Below are 17,828 nucleotides of genomic sequence, written 5' to 3'. Positions count from 1 at the left end.
ATCAGTAGCAATGACCAATTTAGCAATAGACCAGGTCCTAAAATTCAGAGTTAAGAATTATTACAACTCACAAACCACGTATTTTCTTACTGTTTGCAAAGGACTTTGATTGTGGCAGAGGAGGAGGCACCTAATAGATGTGGGGTTTTGTCAGCTGAGCTTTTATATCCCAGCAGCAGGATGGGGCAGTACAGGTCTGACTTTGCCGCTGGAGCAAGTCCTTCTGTGCTACTGCTTGCTTGCCTTCATTCCCTGTGAGCCATTCCTGATACAAATACAGTCCCCAAGAGCACCTGTAGAACTGCAGTAAGGTTTAATTTGCTCCAAATACCTCTTCCTATTGCAACTAGCTGGATGAAGACAAATTAATTTTTGAAGCACTGTAAACTGAAGTGTTTTAGACTGACCTGGATATTTTCACTTCGTGAACACTCTCTGTATAGGGAAGTGTGATGAGCCTGACCAAATAATAGCAGCCAAAATCTCCTTGTTTACAACAGCACAAAACTAGATCATGCTCATTGTCTGCTAAGGGACATAGAAGCTCAAATTTCCCTTTGGGGGCAAACTGGTATAACTTTGTAGCATGAGTTCTCTAATTGTCTCTGAGACATTCCCAGTAAGTCTAATGCTCTCATAAAGACCCAAATCATACTGAGCAGGTGCAGTTACTTCATGGGGGATGAGTCCCTCAGGAAGGGCTTAAAGACTACTTATATTCAGAAACAGGCAAACAAGAGCCATTTTTCCTCAAAAACTTTGAATGAAATGTTGGTTTTTAAGAGTGATTGATACTACACGGTGTTTTACCAGTACTTGAAAAAAGATTCATTTGGCGAGATGTGTTCTCATATCTGTGGTCAAATGGAGAATATGCAAAGGAGCACAATTAACTGAAGATACAGTGAAATGTTTGATTTCTTGTGCACAACCCAGCATGCCATCATCCTCCTCACAACTCACTGCAGGCAGTCCTCACTGCATGGTTTATATCCCAACAGGAGGCTACCAGATTTCAATTGTTGTATTTACCACTTTAATTAGCCTTTAAGACTTTATTTTTGAAAAAGAGCAGTTACTGAAGCTGTGGAGAGAAAGGGTTGAGGAAAGAGCTTGCTGTTTTGTACAGCTTTTCCTTACACATCTGATTCTTATTACCTGGGAACGGCAAGAGAAGATGAACTGCCCGGGTCAACAGGGCTCACAGCTCACAGGCAGGAGAAAAACCTTTACAGCAAATACCTGTGAAATGCACGGCCGAGGCCCCCACAGGCCGTCGGCTGCTCTCAGACGTGCTTGTTGTGCCATCTAGTGACTGCCACGTCCCCCATCCTTCACTCCCTTTTTTCTGCCCGTTCCCTTTCACACTCGTGACAAATCACGCACAGGAAACAGGAACCAGAAAACTGAAATACGAACAGAAACCTCCCCAAGAGCTCTGCACCTACATGGATGCTGCAGTTCTTCTAGAGACACGTGTATCGCTGTAGCGTTTTTTCACTGTTCAGGGAGTTATAACTCACTGGCCTCAACAGAGGACAAAAAGGGCAAGGAACAACAAAGGTAGCTGATGCCAAGTTTGGTGACACAAGTTTGGCTCATCGCAAGGAAGCTGCCCAGCTCCAGCAAATCCAGGCGGGTGACACCACAACAGGCGAATCCTCTAAGACACCGAGCCTCTGGCTGGTTCTCTTCCTCCCCACGCTATCCCGATCCGCGCTGAAAAGGTTTCAAAGGACTTAACCTGGAGGGCAGAAGAGCAGGACATGTCCACCTTTAATGGACAGGACTCAAGTGTAAATAGCATTGCCATGTAAGGAAAATCTCTTGCCTCCAAAAGCTTGTAATAGTAACACGTGAAGTCGAAGCGCAGTTACACACTCGTACTGTTTCTATTTGATCTGGGAGCGTGTGAGAGAAGGGACTACTGCCAGCTGATACTAAACAAAAGCCACCATCAGAAAGCGGATACTAAAAAGGCCCTGCCGTTGATTTACACAGCTCTTTGTCAAGACGCAAGTAGTGGGATTCCTGGGCTCCATCTGTGCCTAAGTACGCCACCGGCTGTTCTGGTTTGCAGTTTTGGGACACTTTCCTTTAGAAAGACTCCGCAGGCTGGGAAAGGGAACGTCGAGCGTGTTGATATTGCCAACGGTGGTCGTTTTGAGCGTGTTCAGCGGTCAGGATACACAGCACAGAGCCATCACCGCTATGGGAACGGCTCTAGGGCAGCGGGGCGGGAGCCCCCACGTAACAGCGCCGTCCTGGAGAGGACTCTGTCACCGCACCCTACGGGCCCGTTACTGGGGCCTACTGGTAGGCGGCTGGAGCGAGCGGTCCTGACCTCAGAAAAGACAACAACCCAGCTCCAAACCTCCATCGATTGCTCGGCTCTCAGCAGCCTCTCCCCCTGTGGCGGACGAGCTTTCCTTGTCCCCGCCTTTTCCTCTCATCGATGGCTCAGCGCTTGCCCCGCCCTCAGCCGCGCTCTGCCGCTCCCGACAGCCTGGACGGGCCGCAGTCGCCCTGCTTTGGAGACAGTCACCGGCCGCCCGGGCGCTGAGGTGAGGCGAGCCCCGCCCCGGGCTGTCGCTGGGCCACGGCCCTCAGGCGGGCGGAGCCGCCCCCAGCGGCCTCTCCCCGGCGGGCGGCGCGCCTTAAGCCCCGCCCCTCCCTGCTCGTGCGCAGCTGCGGCCCCGCCCGTGAGAGAGGCGCGCGCGGCCGCTGTGCTGCCCGGGCGGGGCCTGCGCGGGCCGGGCGGGGATCCCGGGGAGGGGCTCGCGCCCGGCCCGGCCTTTCCGCCCCCATCTTGCGCCGCCGTTCGCACGGCGCTGGCCCGGTTCGTTTGAGGCAGTGCCTAAGGACGATGCTGCCCCCGCGTCCCGGCGGCCGGTGAGGGCAGCACACGCGGCCGCGATGGCTTCGGGCTGTCCGGCGGCCTTCGGAGACCCGAGCGAAGTGCGCGAGGGCTTCCTGTGCCCGCTGTGCCTGAAGGATCTCCAGGCGTTCCGGCAGCTTCAGGCGCACTACGAGGAGCAGCACCCGGGCGAAGACCGGGACGTCAGGGCGCAGCTCCGAAGTAAGGGCGGCTGCGGTAAACGCGTTCGGCTTGGCCGTGGGACATCCCTGTTCGTGTGCTCCCAAATGTCTGACAATAATAAAATATTAATTAAAAGGACTTACAGGCGAGTCATGCAGTTCAATTGTTCCGTAAATCTCCTTGGGCCAAGTATAGAATTTACCTTCTCCCGATACTTTCCATAAATTGATTCTAAAGTAGGCGCTAAAGGACGCTGCTCTTCAAATGTCTGATTTTATCCACGATTTTTGCTATTGATCTTTTTGGATTTTTTGCTTTGTTTTCATCTGAAAACTCGGAATTGTATTGTTACCCAGTGAATACCCAATAATTACTTGAAGACTGTGGAGAATATGGGGAATCTCTGGCACTTGTCGGGTTCCAGTTCATTAATTTCTTGTTTTGACAGTAGATAAAACTGTGGTTGCAGTTAAAGTGTGAAGTTAAGAAAGGTTGTTGTTGGGAAAACATGGAAAAGCATGTGGGTGGTAGAGCTGGCAGGAGATGCTGGGAGTGTTTCATGTCTGTTATGGATTTCCACCTTTCAGTAGTGTTTGGAAAATCTCTTTGAATTTTGTTTTACTAATATATTTCTGTTTTTTACCCCCTCGGGTACACAATGTCATTTTATATTGAGAGAAAAATGTTTAAAATCATTAATTGTGGCATTAATTATGTGTATTTCCTGAAAAAAGTCTCTCTGGTTTTGTTTTAGTATGCTAGAAATAGTGGCCTGGCAGTCTAGATTTTTTTTTTCTCTTGAGATAGACTTTTGAAGTATTAATCTATTTTCTTGGCGAAAACCTAACAATGGGCTGTTTAGTACTTTAAAAATTATTTATGTGTACAAGCACACTGAGATTTGTAGTTTGTGCAGTAAGACAAGGAATGTGTTGAACATCCTTGGATCTTAAGAAAATAATTGGAAACTATGAGAATTACGATAAAACTACATGATGCCCTGTGCTGTAATTTAAGACGTTGCTGTTTTAAAGTGAGGTTCCACAGTGGAATGTTCTATTCTACTTCTTGTCCATAGGACCTCATGCTGCTTTGTGACAGACAACAGAGAGCATTTTGTGTCATCTGTGGTGCTCTGAACTGCATTTTTGTTCTAAGAATGTTTTTAGGATAATCTTATGCATGAAGAAGATATGTGCTAAACGAAGAGGAATATTCTATACTGGCTTCACATGATGAATATTTGGTAACTACCTGATATATTAGGTAACCTGAGTTTATCTCTTTCAGATCTAGTCCAGAAGGCCAAAAGAGCAAAGAAGAAATTGCTGAAACAAGAAGATGATGACAGAACTGATTCTGGATCTCAGGAACGATATGAGTCATTCAGCTATGGTGGAGTAGATCCATACATGTGGGAGCCCCAGGAAGTAGGTAGGAGAGCTAGAAAGCAACACTCAGCGGGGATAACTTTTGATGTGAATTGGGAAAGTGCTACAGTATTGCTGAAGTGGCTTGGAATTGTGTCTGTGCTGCGCTGGATTCGTGAGCAGGGAGTTATAGTTTGCATATTGACTTTGAGCAGCCTGTATGCATTGGGTGGAGTGTGGAGAAAACACGCTTAATGGGGAGAAGAAAAGACACGTATAGAATCAGTACCCAAACTACCCTTTAGGTAGCTGTTTGTCATGTCATTGTGCCTGTGCTGCTGAGATCTGCTTTATCTATGTTTACTTCTGTGCAGCTAGCTTCATCTTGTGACTTTACAAAATGGATTATCGACTAATAAATAGTTAAATTTTAAGTGTATAAAATCTCCAGCTGTTGGGCTACACTTAAAGTTGCTGTTACTTTGCCTGTTTGACAAAAAGATTATCCATTGATTTAAACTTTCACCTTTTTCCTTGGATTTGAGGTAGCGATGGCCCCCTTAATAAAAGGGGACTTACTTTTAAAAAACCATCCTAAAAAAACAAACAACAAAGAAACCCCACTCCTCTGAATATAAATCTACATTTGCAGAACTTCAAGGATAAGCTGACTGAGCCTGCAATTATAAATAACTGCTACTGGCAATTGCCTGAACTATAACTGAAATATTATGATTATTTTTGGAGAAGGAAGCAGCACCATCTCTTGTGGATCCTGGGAAAGTTTCCACTATGGTGTTGACAGACTAGGACTGAGTCCTTTGGGTCTACAGGGTCTGAGTTCTGTATATTACTTTAATTTTGACTTTGTAACTATTGGAGAACAATGATAATGTAAATATTAGTTAAGAATAAATTTAGGGAGAAGGTTTATGACCATTAGAGAAGTGACAACTGCTTTCTGATGAAAGTTGAGAAGATGAACCTTAGGGATTTTGGCATGGGATTTGGTGGATCAGTGAAGGGACTTGTCTCCAAAGCAGTGGCTTAAATCAGTTACCCAGAGGGACCATTTCACTATGAATGCATCTCTGGAGCCTTTTTTTTTTTCTTATTTCATTAGCATGAGGAAATGAGATTTTTACATTTACATAGGTAGTATCAAAAAGTAACATCTGATTTGAGTTCTACCAGCTGGAAGAAAGATTTTATTTATTTTTTTTTGATTCATTGGCTGGTTGGTTTGGGGTCTTTAGTTTTTGTCTATAAGTTTGATTTTAAATACCTCACCCACCTTCCTTGGAAAAAGAGTAATCTTAAACCAGCATGATCGACTATGAATTGTACATGACTTAAAGAGATGCTGTAGTGTTCTTTTCAATACTCAGTGATCAGTTTTCTGGAAATCTGAACTGTCATCAAGGATTTGATTCAGACCCCTAAAGGTGTACAGATGATCAGAATTCTGAAACAAAATTACTGCTGCATAGACCTCCAGTAATCCTTGGGCTTGCCTCTTCCTTTTGTTCAAGGTGTAGCCAGGAAACTAAAGGGAGTTAGTTTTGAGAACACTACTACTAGGTAACAGTTTACCAAACTGACAAATGAAGATGGAGAAAAAAAAAATTGCAGATGTTCTCCTCTTGTTTTCTGTAGAAGTAAACCACTGTTCATTGCTAGCCTGAAGATTAGTCTTTAACCTGAAAGTTTTATTTGCAGCAACACTGTGAAAATGTAGGATTCCAATGTGACTTTAAAATTGAATTTAAACATGAGAAATAGATGGTGAAAAGAAGAGACATCTGTCTTTCAAGTGGCATTTAAATCAGAGTACTTGGGTGACCAGGACAACTTTCTGTTATCCCTGCAGGTGCTATGAGAAGCCATCTTTCTGAATTCAAGAAACACCGAGCAGCCAGGATTGATCACTATGTAGTTGAAGTCAATAAGTTAATTATCAGGTTAGAAAAGGTAAATTTTTAGTATTTAATATTGCAGCTTTTAAATATTCCAGCCTTCTAAATGTTTCCTAGATCTAAAAAATTATATTTCATTATGAAGAGTGCCCATTTATCTTGGAATGCACTTCATAAAGGATACTAAACTATGACTCTCTTTACACATTACTCTGAGTACTGCACATGGTTTGACCCTGTACTGTGGGTATGATTTCTGGTTCTATGCACCATTTTCAAGCTGAAGATGATACTTCCACATGCTTCAAAAACCATCTGTTCTCCTGTTTTATTTTCTCCATCTTTTACTTCACTAAATGTTGGCTGCAGTAAGGATTATTTATAAAATGTGCTGATTTGTACAGGTTTGACCAGTCATTGTTTAGCACCGTATGAATATGGAATTAGGAAAAAAAATGAAAATTGCATAAGTCTGGTGTAAAACCAGCTGAAAACCCTCTCTGTTAAAAATGCCAGGCTTCTTTTTCTTGTTGGGCTGAGTTGTGCTGGGTTTTTCCTTGCAAAAGTGTAATTTTCTTGAATGTATTGTTTATCTTCTACCAGCTTACATCATTTGACAGATCAAACACTGAGTCAGCTAAAATAAGAGGTTAGTGTGAGCTTACCTGAGACTTTTTACCCCTATAGTTTAACCAGTTGAGGAATTCATTGAATACTTACATGGTGTGTATTCCTGCTCACAGCTATAGAGAAGTCTGTTGTGCCTTGGGTCAGTGATCAGGATGTTCCATTTTGCCCGGACTGTGGCAGTAAGTTCAGTATCCGAAACCGACGTCACCACTGCCGCCTTTGTGGGTCTATTATGTGCAAGAAGTGCATGGAATTTGTCAGTCTTCCTTTGGCAAGTAAGTACTGTGGAGTTAGTTCTTAATTTCTTAACTCACTTTGGGTGCATCCTGGCTCTTTTGCCATTAGAAAAAAATGTGCTGGTAACAGTCTGGCTCTGCAGAAAACTTCCACTGAGTTTCATGTAGACACTTGTCTGTGAACCAGAATACAGTGAATGATTTCTCCATTCTTTTTCTCTGTTCCTTCTTCAGATTTGGAAATGTTGTGTAACACTGAAAAATCTACTAGAACTAATAGTTGTAATAGTAAATAATAAATGAATAGTAAGTAGTAAAAAAGGAGTAACTTCTGGTAAATACAGCTGTTATTTATTCTACTGAGTACTGTAACTACAGAGCTATTAACATTAGGAACTGCCAAGCTTCTTGACATTTAAAAATATTGTGGATATTTCCAGTTCTGTCTGTATTGTCCGAATGTTGGACCTTGGGACAATAACTTAGGGAAATTCATGTATAGGCCTTTAAGAGCCACTTTAAACTTTTATTTTTCTCATCTGGTGCACTGGAGAGGAGACTGTATTTTCTGTGGAGATAAATGACATTAACTGGGCCTTTCAGAGAGTTCAAGCACAATGCCTGGATGCCATTATGATATCTGTTCTACACATTGTTTTGTGAATGTGCAGGCTCAAACATGAGAATGCTTCTAGGCATAAGCAGAGTAGGTGGTGCTCAGCAGTCTGCTCTCTAGCTAGTTTTAAATACAGCAAGATTTGCAGTGAAGACCCAAATTCTGACTTGCAGTCATGATTGTTGTGCAATCCTTGTATATCCTTCACCAGAGTCTTTGAACCTAGTTTTTTTGTGCCTCCTGAATGTAAAGTTTCTTTTAAAGGGCAGTTTATTTGTTGGTAAAATCTGTTGGCTTCTCCACTTACTGTAAAATTACCTCTGTATAATTTTTAGGCAAACTCACCAGTGCCAGCAAAGAGGCCTTGGGCTCTCATACGAGCCCGAACTCCTCACCGAGCAGTGTGCACGGCTCCCGCCGTGGCAGCATTAGCAGCATAAGCAGTGTGAGCTCTGTTCTGGATGAGAAAGATGATGAACGAATCCGTTGTTGTCAGCATTGCAAAGACACCCTGTTGAAAAGAGAGCAACAGATTGATGAGAAGGAATACACACCAGAGATTGTGAAACTCTATGAGGTAAGTCAAGCTCTGTGCTACAGTGTATATGTCTGCAGTGGTCACTACTTGACTTTTGGCTTGTTGCTTCATGTCTAAACTCTTACTTTATGGCTTAGTACTGACTTGTGTTAGAAGACACTGTTGGGTGTTCATGCCATGTAACAAAGACATATCTGAAATGTTGGAATCAGTTGCAATATAGTATTTATAACCCACATTAACTTTATACATCTTTTTATGCATTTTCATTCTCATCATCTGGAAGTAGTAGTTCAGACATGCCTCTTTCTTAAAATTGTGAACCTGTTTAAACATGCTGTGCATTTGATTGGTGGGCTGCACTGAAACCATAGGACTTGATGTCATCACTGTTTGTCCTTACACTGATGGCAAATGCATTTTTTGAACCATCTCTGTTAACATTACATTCAAATGCTTCACAGCAGGTACTGATGGTCACCAGATACCTTTTCAGCAGAGTCCACAAACTTCCTGGGTTAGTATTAATGGGAGTTTTTGTTGGTGCTCTTGTTGGTGAAGAGATGTAAGGCTAGAAGTTGTCCAGGTCATCCATTCAAACAGTTTCTTGATTCAAAGTCCACCTTGCAGGGGTACAGCAAGTCTTTCTCTGTTCCTGATAATGCCATATGTGTTCTGGAGATAACTGGAGGGTCTTGAATAGTCAATGTGCCTTTCATCATGGTTAGGTTTAAATCTGCACAAGCAGAATGGAAAGATTCATGTTGGCATGTTCTTGCATTAGTGTTTTAATGTCGGTTCTTTTTTTACACATTTTGTTTTAATATTATAACAAGAAACTCCGACTCTGCATGGAGAAAGTAGACCAAAAGGCACCAGAGTACATAAGGATGGCAGAATCACTAAAGTAAGTCCCATTGCTAGTTAAGTTTGTGAATACAAATATAAAGGGCTGGGAAGCTAAAAACTCATGAAGAGTTTTCCCCACTAAGTCCTGATTTGTTTTATCAATAAAGTGGAGACTCTAGTAAAGTGCTTGTAATGATTGTGTCCCCATGTAGACAGTCAGTCATCTTAAATACTACACCCTGTGAAGCATAATGTTTTGTTTTCTGACAAATGCTAGTGGAGTTAACTATTGTGCTTTAATGGTGTAGTTAGTTACTCAGTCAGACATTTTTCCGACCAAGTTGCCTTGAAAGAAATCCCCACAAAATAGACACATTTGCTAAGCATGTGTATATTTTAGATATTACATGTAAGTGGCATTTTTGTGTTAGAATACAGTTTCTCCTAGAGTAATAAGTAATAATATATAAGTAATAATCATAATATGTATGATTAAATAATTGTATTGAATAATAAATAGTTATATTCTATGAAGTGTTCATGTTCACAAAATGATTATAATTTTCCACTTCTGTCACAAAAAAAAAGTTTTTTAAACATGAGCTTGAAATAAAATCATTCAGCCCTTTAGTGTTAGCAGTTCTTACCATTGTTGAATCTTGGTCATCTTGGGATAACTAGTATGTGTTGTTAGCTGGATGCTTGACTTACAGTAAAGTTCTCTTTATTCCTTAGTGCTGGGGAGACAGCCTACAACCTTGATCATGCTAATGATGTGAGGGTGGAGATCCAAAAAATGTATGAATTTATAGATGCCTTAAGGTAAAAGATTGTCTTTCCCTTTTCCCTCCAGCACGTATGTATCTCTGTTGCGACTTTACTGATTATATGGATAATCAGTTTAATTGTCTGATTTGTCTGCTCAGTTTTAAAGAGCATTTCAAAAGGTAGATGCTGTTCCTGTACACTACCAATTTCTACTTTCTTCTCCAGCCTTAAAATTCATGCATTCCTCTGCAGTAGGAATAACTAAGCATAGAGGAAACAAACAGCAGCACCATTTAGGGGGAATTGTTTGTTTGGCATCTCTTTGCTTTTCTAAGGCTGGGAGGGGAAAGTGCTACAAATTGTAATATCCAAAATTGTTTATCTAGAAGAACATCAGAAGTTTTTGATCCAATATTGTTTCTCCGTTTTTGTGGCATTTTTCCTGTTTTTGTTTCTGAACTGATGAAGGTGTATGTTTTCTTCAATTCAGTAAGAAGATTTTGAGTCTAGGCTTGCACGAAGATCCTCAACCTCATCCTAAAATACTACAACTTCAGCGAATGATAAGATATTCAGCTACACTTTTTGTTCAGGTAAATAGAACATATTCTGTGAGATGAGTGTACATTTTAGGTAATGTTCTCTTCTTTGCCAGGCATCCCTGTGGTTTGAAACCATTTTGACAGGAGCCTTAGTTCTATGTTTTCTGAATTTTATGTAGTTCCCCTGTTGACTTATGATAGCATTAAATAACCTGTCTTGAACTCAGATCTTGCACTCAAAGCAGCATTGGGCCTGAGGAACCCAAGTAGTGTGTGAGCCTTGGCTCTTCCTCTTGCTGAGGTGTGAACCCACCCAGCAGTGCAGCTGTGGCAGCAAAGGTGTGTGCACACCTGCAGCAGGGATTGCAGTGTAGAAGCATCTTTGATGCGTTTGTGAGGTTTCTGCTGGTAGTATCTCTCTTCTCAAGGACTTGAAAAATTGGCTGAATACCTGCAAGCAATACTGTAAATATTTCAATTTTTGCCAGGAAAAACTGCTTGGCCTAATGTCCCTGCCAACCAAGGATCAGTATGAAGAACTGAAGAAGAGAAGACTGCATATGGTAAGACAGGTTGGGATCTATTACATCTTCTATCAGGCCTTCTCATAGATAGAAACCTGGGAACTGTGTGGGTATGAGTAGTTGCCTTCAACACTGAATTTCCGTTTGTTACTTTTTCATCTATATTGTCCCATCCCCTTTTCCAGGGATTTGCCCAACTGCTGCTTTGTTCTGCCCAGAACAGAAGTAGGTGGGCACAGAGCTGGACACTTCTAGAAACCAGCAGGGACTTGGGTGCACAGGCTGTTTCTGCTGCAGTGTATGAACTGTGAGCCCTGAAGTGAGTGTGTTAGTTTACACTGAGTTCGAAATTGTGTTCAGGAATTCACTCACATAAGTAGAATTTGGAAACTTCTTTAATGTCTCTGCAGGGAGAGAGGCTTTTTTTCATTTAGGAGGGAGGACATCATTAATTATAAACTAAAGCCAACTTCATCTTGAGGTATAAGTTGAGAAATAAGAATCATCCCACTCCAAAAGCCAGTGATATCAGTGACCTTAAACATTGATGTTCACAGGTGTCTGCTGTAGTCATATGTGATATGATTAATGTCCAAATCAATCTAGAACTGCTTTTTGCACAGCTGCATTAGGCATTTTTTTTCTATAGAGAGAATTGTTTCTCCTAGTTTCCCTCAAGTTTGTAAAGGGAGATGTCATAGGTTTTTCATCAATATCATCACAAACTCACAGGAAGCATGTAAGGAATGGTATGAAAGTAAGAATCTTTTGCAAAGTAACCAAATGGCAGTTGATCCCTTTTAGCATCAGCCAGCAATGTCTTAAGATCAGTTAATTTGTACCTATGGATACTTAAAATGAAATTTTTCAAGCTTGTGGTGTTTTCTTATTACATGTTTTTTATTTTAGGTTGCTCTTGAAACACAGGGAAAACAAGAGGAAAAGCAGAAGGAGTTTATTTCCATATCTGCCTCTGCAGTTAATGGTGATGAAACTCAAATAAAAAAAGGAACAGTCAGAAAATGTGAAGGCTGGTTACCCACATCTAGCATTTCGAGAGAAAGCGAGAGAGCAGACCCACTTCTTCAACAGATTGACAATATCACATCCTTTATTAAGCAAGCAAAGGCAGCTAATAGGATAGATGAGGTCCATATGTTGCAAGAGAACCTGATGCAGCTTCAGGATGAATATGATCAACAACAAACTTTGAAAGCTATTGAGCTTTCCAAAAAACAGGCAGAAGAGGAGGAGATACAGAGGGAGGAACTTCAGGTCCTCCGTGAAAAGGAGTGGGAAAGAGAGCACCATAAATTCATGTCTCAGCATTCAAGGACACACTCCTTAGACTTCAGAGAAGTCAAACAGCATTTGGATGTTACTTGGATCAAAGGGGACACGAGTTTTGAAACTCCTGCTGTTGAGCAGCTACCAGCTAAAGAGTACTTGACCTTCACACTCAAACCCCAGAATGTCCCACAGTGTGACAAAGACCAGGATCAGCCAGCCTGTCTAAACCCCTTTGAGGATGAAGCAGATACCCCTCAGGTAGAAGAAGATCCCACTAACCCATTTGCCAAAGACACCTGTCCAGTAGTTTCTTTCTCTAACACAGCTCAGCAAAGTGATAAAAAAGAATATAATCCATTTGAAAGTGAGGAGGATGAACAAAGTAATGGAGCACCTGGCAGTACTTCAAACCCCTTTGAAGAGGATGAAAATCCATTTGAAAAGCCTGGGGGCAGTTGGAGTTCAGGGAATCCATTTGAAGAGGGATCCTCTATCAATCCTTTTGAAGTGGAGGATGACAGTGAGATCTTTGGAGAAGAGGCTATAGAGGAAGAGCTGCTTCTCCAACAGATAGATAATATTAAAGCTTACATATTTGATGCCAAGCATAGTGGACGACTGGATGAGGTGGAGGTATTGACAGAGAACTTAAAGGAACTGAAGCACACATTAGCAAAGCAGAAGGAGAAATCCACCTGCTGAAGCAGCAATAGAGCTGTGTAATAATTCAGTCTGCTGTTAAATATGGGAAAGTAAAGCAGATACTTATAGACAGGAGTACAGATCACAAGAGGGAATTGGAAAATCCTGACTTTAAAGCACTTTCAGTTTGACATTGCCACTACTACATAGTCTTGAAGAAAGAATTACTGTGGGATGCTACTGGTCTCAGAAGCTTAGAGTAAGAAATTTTCAAATAACTTCTTACGGGACTTTTAATGATAACTGATCTTACTGAATGCTTATTTTGGTCCAGGGATTAAGTGCTAATAGGGAACTATAATGTGGAAGTGGTTGGAATGCTGGTTTGCCCTCTTCCCCGCTTTCTGTTGTAGTGTTGGCCTTTCAAGTGTGGCTTTGACTAAAGAGAGATGACAACTTTTCTAAAATTTCTTCATCCTCTCCTGACCCAGGGTAGTTGAACTGCTAATGGTGCTCTGGCTGTTAAAGAGCTGGTGTGATTCTCCAGGGTGCTGAATATACAGGATCACAGATCAAGTTTGTGCAATGCTGATAAATACATTTTAAAAAGGGGTCTTAAGACTGAGAAGAACTTTGTAACTGATCTCAGTATAAGTAGCTTCTTAGTGTCTGTATAAAGATTCCCAAGTAAAATTTGGATGCTTCTTATCACCACTTCTGGTTTCCCATTTGCTCTGAGCACAAGTGATGATGTCATAGCATCATGCTGGCTTCACACCTGCTCATGAGGGAGCAAGCATTTGCTCATTTCCAGGGAAAGGGGCATCAGGCCAGCACAACTTCTAACTGTAATATAAAGGGTGAACCTCCAACTGCTAATTACATTATGGAATCGACACATTCCTTTAAATCCTCTGGGTGACCGAATGATCATGTTTGTTGTATTTGTGAGACTGGAACATTTTTTGTAGCACCCAAGCAACAAAAAATTTTGTTTATAATGGAAAGCTGAGATGCCACTGGAATTTTGTGATGGCTGGGAGACAAAGTCTGTAGCTGCAATAGTGCCAAATGGAAATTCTCTCTTATGTTAGATTCCCCTCTGTTTTTATGAGAACCAGGCATACCTGTTTTAAATAAGGAACTTCAGATTGAAGACCTCTTGTGATCCTGTGGCTTGGGGGATGACCAAGTGACAGCCAGTACCTGTGATGCAGGAGAGCCTACAGCTGGGCAAATGCAGGGTTTTTAAGAAAGATGGAATCTCAACTGCTTTGATTTTTGAGGCACAGGCCCATCAGCAGGAATCACTGGAGGAGTGATGGTGGTGAGTTCATCTTAAAGGGTTTTTTATATAAAGCTGAAATAGAGGAGAATTAGGCAGATTACACTATAGCACTAACAATAGTAGGCTTACTCTTGTGAAGTTCTGTGGAATGGGATGTATCTTTTAATTATTCTCTGATATTGGCATACCTGTAATCACAGCACTGCTTAAGGTTTTAGAGACAAATAGCTTTGTTACCTAAAGAGCAGGAACTCTGGTTCCTAGCTGTGAGTAAGTGGAGGTAGGGACTTTTGGAACTGTTGTTTAAAAAGACGAAACCACCTATATCCTCACTTAATACCACTAGTAAGGGGTTGAAGTAATTCAGACCGGCTAGTCACAGATACCTGATGGTCTGTCTGGTGTAGCCTAAATCTGGATTTGAAGGGTGTGCAGAAGAGGTTGGCTTAAGACCATGAAGTTCTTACACTGATGTTTTATTAGAGCTGATTGAGTCCCCAAGTGTGATTTTGGACCAAGAACAAAGAACAGAGGATTCTAAATGGTCTTGATAGAACATGGGTGCTTGGCACCAGATTAATGAAGGCAACAAAAACTGTTCATAGCTAAACAGAATCCCTGGAATTATTTAAGGGAGGTGATATAAGGTAGTTATTTAGGGCAGACTTGGCTGCTAGTCAGGAGGATTGCTTCCTGCACTCTAACCTAATGCTTTTCTAGGTATCAACATGAAAAAAATGCTTCAATGGCTTCAGCATTCCATTAAAAAGTGTTTCTTTGTTGCAACTATCCTGCCTTGTTTATATTTCCTGGCTAATACACTAATAACTAAAGTATTGTTATTGTATATGTAATACATTATTTTTACAAGCAGATAAGACTAGCATACCTCACGATCTTTGTCAGTGTTAAATGTGATAGACTAGACAGCTAATACTAAAATCATCTCCACCATGAAGACTTTTGCTCATACAGTGACTGCTGTGAGGTTTGCAAGGCATAAGAGAATGAAGATGTCTTAAGCATAAAGCTCAATAACTAATTAGCATTGACTTTTGTTACAACTGCATGCACTACTCTATATGAAAACTCGGTAAAAAGAGGTGAAATAAACCATGTATATTTTCTGTTGTGTTTGTCCTTGACCATTTGTACAGGATGCTTCAATCAGTGTGAAATTTTGTATTCAACCATGAGTTCAGAAATGTTGCAATACAATTCTACAGTGACTTGTACATGTAAGCATGACATAAAGGTCTGTACAGTAGAGTACAATCTATCACGTTTATACATATTACAGGTATGGTGTAATTGTTTGGTGAGGCAGAAGCTGTGATGATTTAGGGTTTTTTTTGATGTAAAACCTTTTAATACCAATTTGCCCCTTCTCCTTTCCTGCTGATATTCCTGACTTGACCAGTGCTTCTCAGAGCTGCAGTATCAACTGCAAAAGTTGTATCTTGGGGGAAAAGAAACTCTGAACTGTTTCTGATTCGTAACTACATAAATTGGTGAATTCAATTGAGGCTGGAATTATATTATTATTTGGCTGTCTTCGGTTAGTACAATATGCACTCTTGCACCACTTTCTACAAATTATGGAATTCTATGCTGCTTCTATTAACTTTTTAGTCCAGCCTCTCTATCCCAAAGAAAACATGATCTTAGTTTTGCCATAATTGGTTACCTGCAGGCATGAATAAGATGTAAGACTGTATTAAGTGCTGACTTGCAATACTTCACAGAACCGCAGCTTTTATTTATTTATTTATTTATTTTGTGTGTGGTAGTTTTAACTTTTATTTATTTTTCACTTAATTATTCTAGTTGTAGCTGTAAGAAGGCTTATGAGGCAGAGTTGTCTGTATTGAATGAACTTGCTTGTTCCTGTTCTCAGAAACTGCGGGCTCTTGTCTCTCACTGAAGCACCTTTATTGTCCAGTCCTGAGGAAAAACAGCTGCATAACTTGAGGTCTTGAAATGTCAGGCTCATGCCTCATTTTTCACAGCAGCTTTGTATTTTCCCCTCATCTCTTTGGGCAATGGTACAAAAGCAGGGCAGGGAACTTGGCCTTCAATCTCACACATACATTCTCGCAGATGATACTTCTTGAGCCCAAAGGTCGCTGGATGTGATAGTTTTTTCCTTTCTCTTTCTTCTTTTTCAAGCATTTCTCTAGAAAAGAGATCTGTTTGTTAGTACCAGAAGTCTGAATTGCAGTATTTACTGTCCCTTCCCTGGACCCAGGTTATCAGAAAGATGGATTTACAGATCCTACCTTGTGGACTTTACCTCCCTCGTGTCAGTTTTGTCTGGGAAAAGTGGTATTTCCTTCTGCATTCCACAAAAGTTTGTATTATATATGCTAGATAATATGTTCGCTTACTTGTTATGTGTGCTACTTACTTGCTTTTCCCCAGGATTTTTTTAATGTGCTCTGTTATCTCTCTGTTGGTTTTATCTTCTACATCAACCAAAACTTGTTCTCCATTGTCTGTCAAGAAAAATTAATAATGTATCAAATTATACCATTTCCCCATGCATGCCGTTTAGAGAGGCTTTAAAAGTACTCGAATGAAAGATCTCCTTCCCTTCTGCAGTTAATGTGCAATGCGATGTTCTAAGTGGAAAAGCAAAATCTCCATGAGGGTGAATCTAGGGAAGCTGCTAACGGCTACAGCTCTTTTCCTGTCAAGCAGCTTCTTTTTCCCGCTGCAGCCCAGGCAGTGCCGAGTGAGAACGACACAAACGCGGCGGTAACGACGGCACCGGTGCGACCCCCGCGGCGGGCAGGACCTACCCAGGTAGAACCGCAGGAAGGGCGAGGGAGTCATGTTCCTGAACAGCATGATCTGCACCCACGGGTTCTTGTACTGGATCTGGGGAATGTTGAAAAACACGAACTTTCTGGAAAGAAAGAGAAAAGGACACACGGGCTGGCCCGTTGTCTCTGCGGCGGGCGCGGCCCGCGCAAGCCCTGGCGTCTTTGCAGGGGCAGCCCTCGTTCCCGCCCGGCCCCGCGCTCACCTCGCGCCTTCGCTCAGCTCTCCTGCCGTGTTGTAATTCACGGTCATCACCTTCACCGAGCTCTTGAACACGACGTCGCCCTGGCTAAGATACTGCAGGGTCCGGCGCACCGGGAAGCGCCCCTTCATCGGCATGGCGGCGGCGGCCGGAAGGGCACGCAGCGCTACCGCGCGCCCCCTGGCGGGGCCCGACACCGGCAGTGCCCGCGCAGTGCGCGCGCTGTACGCGGGCCCGCCGGCGCGAGGGGACCCAGAGCGTGGGGGGACTCAGGGCGTGAGGGGACCCAGAGCGTGAGGGGATTCGGGGCGTGGGGGGACTCAGGGCGTGAGGGGACCCGGGGCGTGGGGGGGACCCAGAGCGTGGGGGGACTCAGGGCGTGAGGGGACCCAGAGCGTGAGGGGATTCGGGGCGTGGGGGGACTCAGGGCGTGAGGGGACCCAGAGCGTGAGGGGACCCGGGGCGTGGGGGGGACCCAGAGCGTGGGGGGACTCAGGGCGTGAGGGGACCCAGAGCGTGGGGGGACTCAGGGCGTGAGGGGACTCGGGGCGTGA

General features: G+C 42.6%; 2 protein-coding genes across 2 annotated transcripts; one reads left to right on the top strand and one right to left on the bottom strand.

Annotated features, from left to right (window-relative positions):
* The first annotated feature begins 2,753 nt into the window (after positions 1-2,753).
* RBSN (rabenosyn, RAB effector) lies at positions 2,754-15,376 on the top strand. The gene is made up of 11 exons (XM_033071212.2): positions 2,754-3,079; positions 4,331-4,474; positions 6,281-6,381; positions 6,930-6,975; positions 7,070-7,231; positions 8,144-8,385; positions 9,183-9,253; positions 9,931-10,017; positions 10,454-10,556; positions 10,994-11,068; positions 11,939-15,376. Exons 1-11 carry the CDS (start codon positions 2,917-2,919, stop codon positions 13,019-13,021), a joined length of 2,277 nt encoding a protein of 758 aa, XP_032927103.1. The 5' UTR covers positions 2,754-2,916; the 3' UTR covers positions 13,022-15,376.
* A 590-nt stretch (positions 15,377-15,966) lies between these two features.
* MRPS25 (mitochondrial ribosomal protein S25) lies at positions 15,967-17,450 on the bottom strand. The gene is made up of 4 exons (XM_033071219.2): positions 17,278-17,450; positions 17,051-17,157; positions 16,657-16,744; positions 15,967-16,425 (listed from the first exon to the last, which is right to left on the bottom strand). The coding sequence occupies exons 1-4, from the start codon at positions 17,409-17,411 to the stop codon at positions 16,239-16,241; spliced, it is 516 nt and encodes a 171-aa protein (XP_032927110.1). The 5' UTR covers positions 17,412-17,450; the 3' UTR covers positions 15,967-16,238.
* Between the last annotated feature and the right edge of the window lie 378 nt (positions 17,451-17,828).

This window comes from Catharus ustulatus, chromosome 13, assembly GCF_009819885.2.
Source record: "Catharus ustulatus isolate bCatUst1 chromosome 13, bCatUst1.pri.v2, whole genome shotgun sequence".
Lineage (NCBI taxonomy): Eukaryota > Metazoa > Chordata > Aves > Passeriformes > Turdidae > Catharus > Catharus ustulatus.
Note: the sequence above shows the minus strand (reverse complement) of the source record. Positions and strands in the feature narration are given on the sequence as shown.

What these genes read in the sequence shown, in the direction of transcription:
- MRPS25 (XM_033071219.2), bottom strand. Translation starts at nt 17,411, where the DNA reads ATGCCGATGAAGGGGCGCTTCCCGGTGCGCCGGACCCTGCAGTATCTT. An exon ending in CTTCCTGCGGTTCTACCTGG is followed by an intron (nt 16,745 to 17,050) that starts GTAGGTCCTGCC and finishes TTTTCTTGACAG; the next exon opens with ACAATGGAGAACAAGTTTTG. An exon ending in AAAATCCTGGGGAAAAGCAA is followed by an intron (nt 16,426 to 16,656) that starts GTAAGTAGCACA and finishes TCTCTTTTCTAG; the next exon opens with AGAAATGCTTGAAAAAGAAG.
- RBSN (XM_033071212.2), top strand. Translation starts at nt 2,917, where the DNA reads ATGGCTTCGGGCTGTCCGGCGGCCTTCGGAGACCCGAGCGAAGTGCGC. An exon ending in TAATTATCAGGTTAGAAAAG is followed by an intron (nt 6,382 to 6,929) that starts GTAAATTTTTAG and finishes ATCTTCTACCAG; the next exon opens with CTTACATCATTTGACAGATC. An exon ending in TGAGTCAGCTAAAATAAGAG is followed by an intron (nt 6,976 to 7,069) that starts GTTAGTGTGAGC and finishes TCCTGCTCACAG; the next exon opens with CTATAGAGAAGTCTGTTGTG.